Consider the following 6,791-nt stretch of genomic DNA (forward strand, 5'->3'; position numbering starts at 1 on the left):
AACACCCCTTCCCCAGCTCAAACTTACTGCTGGCTGTGACTGTGGACTACAAATCCCAGAAGCACCTGAAAGCAGGAAGAGGAAGTGATGAGCAACCCTGCAGAGTCCTGCTGCTGTAATTCTGGACTGCAAGTCCCAGAAACCTTGGGGGCATCAGGAAGTGAACACACAGCCAGAGAGCCATGCTCTTATGCCCCCTGGCTTCTGGCCTGAGCCACTGCAGGCTTGTGGCTGCATTTCCTGAATCAAAAGTAAATGTCTGTTCACTTCTGTTTCAATTTAATCTGTGTATTTTAGACTAACCTGCAAAGACTGAATTGATTCAGCCTTGGGCTTTTTGACTGTCTGTACTTAGCCCAAAACTATGATAATAATAATAATAATTAAAAAATCAATTTAAATGTGGAATTTTGGAACAGGAATTCTCCATGTGCTGGATTGTAGTAACCAGAGTCTCAGTAGATTCTGAAGTTTTATCCCATTACCTGGGTTAGTTTTTATAATACTTATGTCCCTCGAGAGGTTAACTGCTTTGTTTATCCATTTTGATCTTTTCAAAACACTTTTACTGCTCAGCAGTGTCCCAGCCCCATATCTCCCCCCACCCTTTCCCTATCCATTGCATTTAAATGACTTTATTTCTTTCTGTTTCATATCACTTCTCAGAAGTCCTTTAATAATATCTGATGATATAGGCTACCACCTATGGAAGTTTGCTTTTCTGAACAAGTTGGTCTCTAAGGTGCCACCCCACCTGCCTTCTGCCTTGGGATGAGAAAGAGATTATTTTTCCTACCCCTCCCCCTTTCCCCCCCTAAAATATACATGTTTGTATCATTAAAGCAGCCGAAAGAAAGCTGCTTTTGGCTGTTTTATATTCCTCTCCCCTCCCTTGGCCCCATTCTTCCCACCCTGGTAAAGATGAATGTTTTCCTTGGGTAGCAGAGGATGCTCATGCAGAGAAGTGAAGAAAACCGACTGGCTGCTGGACAGGGAGAGTGGTGGGAATAGGGGGTTTGTTATACAGACAATTGAGAAGAAATTGCTTTTAGCTGTTTGTTATTCGGGGATTCCTGCTTTCTAGACCACTGACTGGAGAGCACTGTTGTTCCATCCCTTTGTAACCAGTTTAAAGCAGTTGGGCTGGGGGTGCACATCTTTGTTTCAAACTGAGAACGTTGCAGTGTCATAGTCAAAATTGGAGTGGGATTCAAAGCATTTCAAATAAAGGTTGGCCATACCTTTACCCTTCGTTTTAATTTCCAATCCAATTTATCTAGTATTGGGGGTGAGATGCATTAAGATATTCATTGGGAACCTGAAGCATGGGAAATCCCAACCTCTCCTGTGTGTAATTCTCTTATCTAAACTTACTCAGTGTTAGCCCAAGGGTTGGTCAATATGGCTAGGGACAGAAGTTACAACTAAACCAGTATAAGTGAAGGGAAGCTGGGTCAAATCTGTAACACACCAGAAGTTCACTGCACAGAAACCACTTCCAAACTGGCCAAAACCATTGAAGGTAAACCTGGATGGATGTCGTATCAGACTGAATTGATTTGGGTTAAATCGATTTATCTAACTTCTGTCCCAGGTTAACTCAGTCCCTCAGCATGTCAGGATGTTTTGCACCTCCCCTGCAAATCCACCCCGCACCTTGCAGGGTGGGTGGGCTAGCCTTGGCCCAAGCTGTCTGTTCCAGTTGAGCAGGGAGGCATGCTCTAGTGCTCCCTGGCCTCTGGCCTGGGCAACTACAGGCATGTGGCTGCATTTCTGGAATGAAAAGTGGATATCTGGCCACTTGCTTATCAGCTCAATCTACACAGTTTAGATTGACCTGCAAAGATTGAATTGATTCAGCCTCTGATGTTTGGCTGTCTATGCTTAGCTCAGGGGTGGGCAATTATTTCGGGTGGAGGGCTGCTTACTAAGTTTTGGTAAGCCATCGAGGGCCACATGATGCCAGGGGCAGATAAATATTAATTTTCTAAATTTTTTATGGGCCCTGTGGGCCAGATAAAATGGCCTAGTGGGCCGCATCTGGCCCACAGGCTGCATTTTGCCCACTGTGGCTTGGCCTATATCGATAACAGGTGATAGGAGCTAGTTGCTAACTTTTTTTCCCCACTACTGTCATGTGCCCCTGGAAAACGGGAATGCATGTTCAGATGCTCAGATATTAGTTTTTAAAAGTGAGTGCACGCATGTGCACATGTAGCGCTGTTAACAGAAATCTAGATTGGTGGGAAACTCATCTTTAAATGCTGAAACCTAAGGACTGAAGCATGTGAGTGAACTTGCATGTGTGCTTCCAAAGTCAATTATGTTACAAAGTTCTAAAATAACAGAAGCAAAATTATTACATATTTTTATTGTGGGTTTCTGGCAAAACGGTTGTGCCCTGCATGACTCAACATCTGTACTAGAAAGGAAATAATTTGTGGCCCAGATCCAGAGATCTGGACTCTTCAGTGAAAAGATTGTAAACAAATTATTAATAACAATAGCTTGTTTTGCATACGTGGAGCTTGAAACAAGTCTTTGGGAAATAAAAGTTTCAAGGTGTTTGTGATTTTAAAATAGGTTAAAATGTTACTTATGAGGGATTTAATATTATTTTGTGAGCATTAAATAATACTTTTTAAAAGCATTTAAGTATCTCTGTGGAGGTAAAAAACTATTTAAATAACATTCTAAATAGTTTCTCTACTGATACTCCTATTACTACATATGAGGCAACTGTTGTTTTTATAATAAACAAGTATTTTGGTGGACAGAACTAGTCTTATTCCTTTCTATCAAAGGTAGAGGTATGGGCAGTGAGAAATGGGACACATTGAGATTTGGATTTTGGAAGCACAGCTCAACCCTAACATCAGCTCCTGCCAAATTAAGGCCCAAGAGGTGAAGACAAGACTGTGGGGTAAAAGCATGTTTTGGGCTGGAGGAAGGGAAATTCCTGCCAGGATTTCCAAAATGAAGATAACTAGCCAATAATGAAGGCTGCTTGCTCCTGTCGTCATGCTTCCTTTTTTAGGATATAGAAGCAAATGTCTGATCATGAACTAGTGCTAGATGGTGCTAGATGAACTATGATTGTCATAATATAAACACTCAGGAAGAGCAACTTGTCTTCTCAGAGGGTTTTGCAACCAGAACCAGAAATAAATCAGTTGTACTCTGCCTGATCCTGTGGGGCAGTCCTTTAAAATGTACCAGGTTTTGTATGGTGGATGAGTAACTGATCAGCAGATGCTTTTGTCTGGTGAGCTTGTAGAAAAAAAAGGAAGTGTTAGGAGGGACTGGAATGGAGTTGGCTACTTGTTTCTTGAGGGTGAAAGAGCATTAAAAAACAGCATAGAAATGAGAAGTGTGTAGGTGAATAAGTTACTTTCTGTAATGTCTCTTCCAGTTCATTTACTTCCTTTACTTTACTAAGATGATGATTTTTATTTGCAAAATTCATTCCCTGTACTCATCACCCCCAAACACAGTGTCCAGTGTTAGTGCCTTAAAACTGGATGGAGTCCAATGAATTAAATGCCCCTTTCTTTTATCAGTCTATGCCAAGAAATCTAACTTTTTGCATCATGAGAATTATTCATAATCTTTTTCTGTGTGTTTATGCACTGGAGTTCTAATCTTCATATTGATTTTAGTTCAGAGAAGCAGTTTAAACACATTGTTTGCACAATGAAAAGGGTGTTTGAAACAAGTCAGCTGGGAAAGTAAGTACCAACTTGGAGAAAGGGCTACTCATTTTATCATTAACCTTGAGGTTGCTGTATTTTGTATGTGGCTGTGGATTTAACATTAGATTAAAGCTGAGGCACTAGATGGAAACAATTTACTGTGTTTCCCTGTACTTTTTCTGCAGCAGTTTGAAGGTTATGTAAGTTGATTTCCTTGTTTTTCTGTTAATAGGAATGAAATCTCTGTGCACTTTCTTAAACTCGCTCACTAGGTTGCATGCTTGCTCTGCCTCATACAAAACAGACAGCCTTCAAAGAGGTGGGGCATATCCTATGCTATGCTTTTTAACTCTACATTTCCAGTACATACCAAGCATCTGATTAGAACTTCTTGATGGTCTACAAAGCTTATCAATGAATGGTATGTGAGTCTGTTACCATCTTGACATTGATTCCTTGTGAATGCAGCAGCATTCAAATGAGTTTGGTATCAGAATCAATGAAAACCATGTCATCTGATCCAGGTAAGTCTGTGGGATGCCTGTATTTTTTTTCTTTCACCTGTTAATTGGTACCTTTCCTAATCTGAGCTCCTCCTGCCTTTGAATTTGTAATCACGTTTTAGTCCAAAGCTAAGTGAAGAGCTAAGCTTTGTATCTGGTGTCTTACAAACCTAAACACATTATAAATTCAGCTGCTTGATTGTGTAATACAACTGGAACCTTGTGGTGTTTTGTTTTGCTTCTGTGCTGACTAAATTTTGTAGTTTCTTGAACTGTTTGACTAACCAGTCAAGCATATAAAAGCATTGCGTTACATTGGGCTCATTTTGCCTTTGCTTTCATCTGCTCAAAACTTTTTCTTTAACCATTGAGTTTGTAGACAGATATTAAAAGTGCTTTCCATTTCCGGTTTGACAGCAAGCTGGCAGCAAGTTACTCTATTTACATTTTTTAAATTCTTAGGGAATATTGCTATAAATCAGTTTTGAATCTGAAAGCCTCTCTTCTGTAACTTAAGAAATGGGTATGCAGTCTTCACTTTGGGAGGGAAGCAGATTTTTTTTTTTTTTGCTAAGTATTTCTTTGTTTGGTCTTCCAGTGATTAACTTTTACTCGCACTGTACTTAAATTCATGTGCAAAATTATTTTTATTTGCATAATTATGCTTTATTTTATTGCATCATTCACTTCTAGTTTTTTTTTTACTTTACGAAGAACATTTTCTAGCTTGCTTTGCACAAAGTAGTAGTGTTTAAGGAATTTAGCTGTATTTTTTTTTACAATCTTTAGAATTGCTCAGCTGTATAGAACATTAAATTAAAATCTTTGTCAATCATAAGGGCTCAATGTAATATAACATTTAAAATGAAATCTTAATCCAAAAATGAGAGACCAAGGAGATCTGATGGGTGTATGTAACAACACCGTCTGGCTCTTCCAAAGCCCACTGCCACTAGAAAGGAGAGAGGAAAACAGAGAACTGAGTGTGTGCTAGATAGGTTGGGAATTGGATAAGTCTGCTGGGAAAGGGAGCAAATTCATGTAGCTGACTCTATGGCGAAGTACAGACAGTCAAAAAGCTCAAGGCTGAATTGATTAAATCTTTCCAGGTTAGTCTAAGCTGCATTGATTAAACCAATAAGCAAGTAAACAGACGTTCCCTTTTGATTCTGGAAATGTAGCCACATGCCTGCAATGGTCCAGGCCAGAAGCTGGGAGTGTGCTAGACCATGCCTCCCTGCTGGGCTGGAGCAGACAGCTTGGGCCAAGGCTATCCTGTCCACCCTATGAATAGGGGTTTGCCAGGGAGGTGAGTGGGGGTTCGCCGGTGGGGGACTGTGAGTTGACTTGAATTTGGAGAGGATCTGGGATAGAAGTTCATTAAACCAATTTAACCTAAATCAGTTAAGTCTGATACTACATCCATCCAGGTTCATCTTAAACTGGTTTTGGCCATTTTGAAAGCAGTTTGTGCACTGACTGAACTTCCGTTACAGATTTGAACTGGATTCCAATCATTTATGCTGGTTTATGGGTAATTTCTGTCCCTAGCCTATAGGTGTCTTTTGCCTTAAGCCCAGCTCTCCTTTTTTTCAATACTTGCTGGCTTCCCCTTTTTACAGGCATGTCTTTTATGGTCACTGAACAACCCCACTGGCTCAATCTTCATTTCATGATCCAGTTACAAAAGTCCCCTTGCCCACTGGTTTTTAAACCTTTATTATCTCTTAACTCAGTGTGGTGTTCTGTCCTCTGCAGCCCTTGAAGCATATCTTAATGGCTCTCCCCCTGCCTCCAGGTATGCTGCCAATAAAATAAGCTTTACTTGTTCACGCTACCTGGGGCAGACCAGAGACTAGCATGTGGATGCTGAGGATGGCTGCGACTAGACCTGAGAAATCCCTTTCCTTCTCCCTCACCATACCAGTCTGAAGGTCTCTCTCAACGTGGAGAACCTGAGTGTAGTTTATGGGCCTGCATACGAGCTGCTCTGAGCAGTTTGCTTTGCTGATCTACTAGTCCTAATGCCCAGGGAGAGCAAATGGGTGAGGCTTACTTTACAGGGGGTGGATCTGGAAACAGCTTCTTTGCTGTTCCCAGATCCACCCCCTGTAAAGTAAACCTCACCCATTTGCTCCCACTGGGCAAATAGTCACACATTTGATGTCTGGAACAATTTTCTAGTCTTCCTTCTACCCAAAATGTTTATCTTCTACCTAAACATCATGTTTTTATTATTGCAAAGTTGGAAAATAACAAAGTACTAATCCATTTTCTCAGCAGCCTGTGAAAGCATCTGGTTCAGAAAGTTGTAAAAACACTGCTGCAGAAGGGAGGTAGGAAGCAATGTTCCCTCTAAGGAGCAGCAGTCCGTGAGCGCGCCGCCTCGGTCCGGTGTGGGACACTTGCCGAAGGGGGCCAGGGGCTGGGGCCAGGGGCCAGAGCCAGGAGCCGGGGTTGGGGGCCGGTGGCTGGGGCCAGGGGCTGGAGCTGGGGTGCCTCAGGGCCGGGGGGTGGAACACTTTCCCAGGGCCGGTGGAGCCCTCGCCAGCCTCCATCCCTGCCTTGCCTTACCTTGGGGAGGAGCCACTGCCTG

General features: G+C 41.9%; 1 protein-coding gene across 13 annotated transcripts in view; it reads left to right on the forward strand.

Annotated features, from left to right (window-relative positions):
- The window catches only part of FGD4 (FYVE, RhoGEF and PH domain containing 4), a 146,060-nt gene that overhangs the window by 56,238 nt on the left and 83,031 nt on the right, over nucleotides 1-6,791 (forward strand). For 5 of the 13 annotated variants that reach the window (XM_006022506.3, XM_025202859.1, XM_025202860.1 and 2 more), the window contains exon 1: nucleotides 4,099-4,216. The exons of 6 other annotated variants lie outside the window; for them this stretch is intronic. In XM_006022506.3, the coding sequence (XP_006022568.3) occupies nucleotides 4,111-4,216 (106 nt within the window). In that variant the 5' untranslated portion in view covers nucleotides 4,099-4,110. Of the gene's footprint in view, nucleotides 1-3,876; nucleotides 3,893-4,024; nucleotides 4,217-6,791 lie in introns of those variants that run through there. 2 more of the 13 variants (XM_025202867.1, XM_006022507.3) reach the window with 2 other exon arrangements.

This window comes from Alligator sinensis, unplaced genomic scaffold, assembly GCF_000455745.1.
Source record: "Alligator sinensis unplaced genomic scaffold, ASM45574v1 scaffold957_1, whole genome shotgun sequence".
In the NCBI taxonomy this organism is placed as follows: Eukaryota; Metazoa; Chordata; order Crocodylia; family Alligatoridae; genus Alligator; species Alligator sinensis.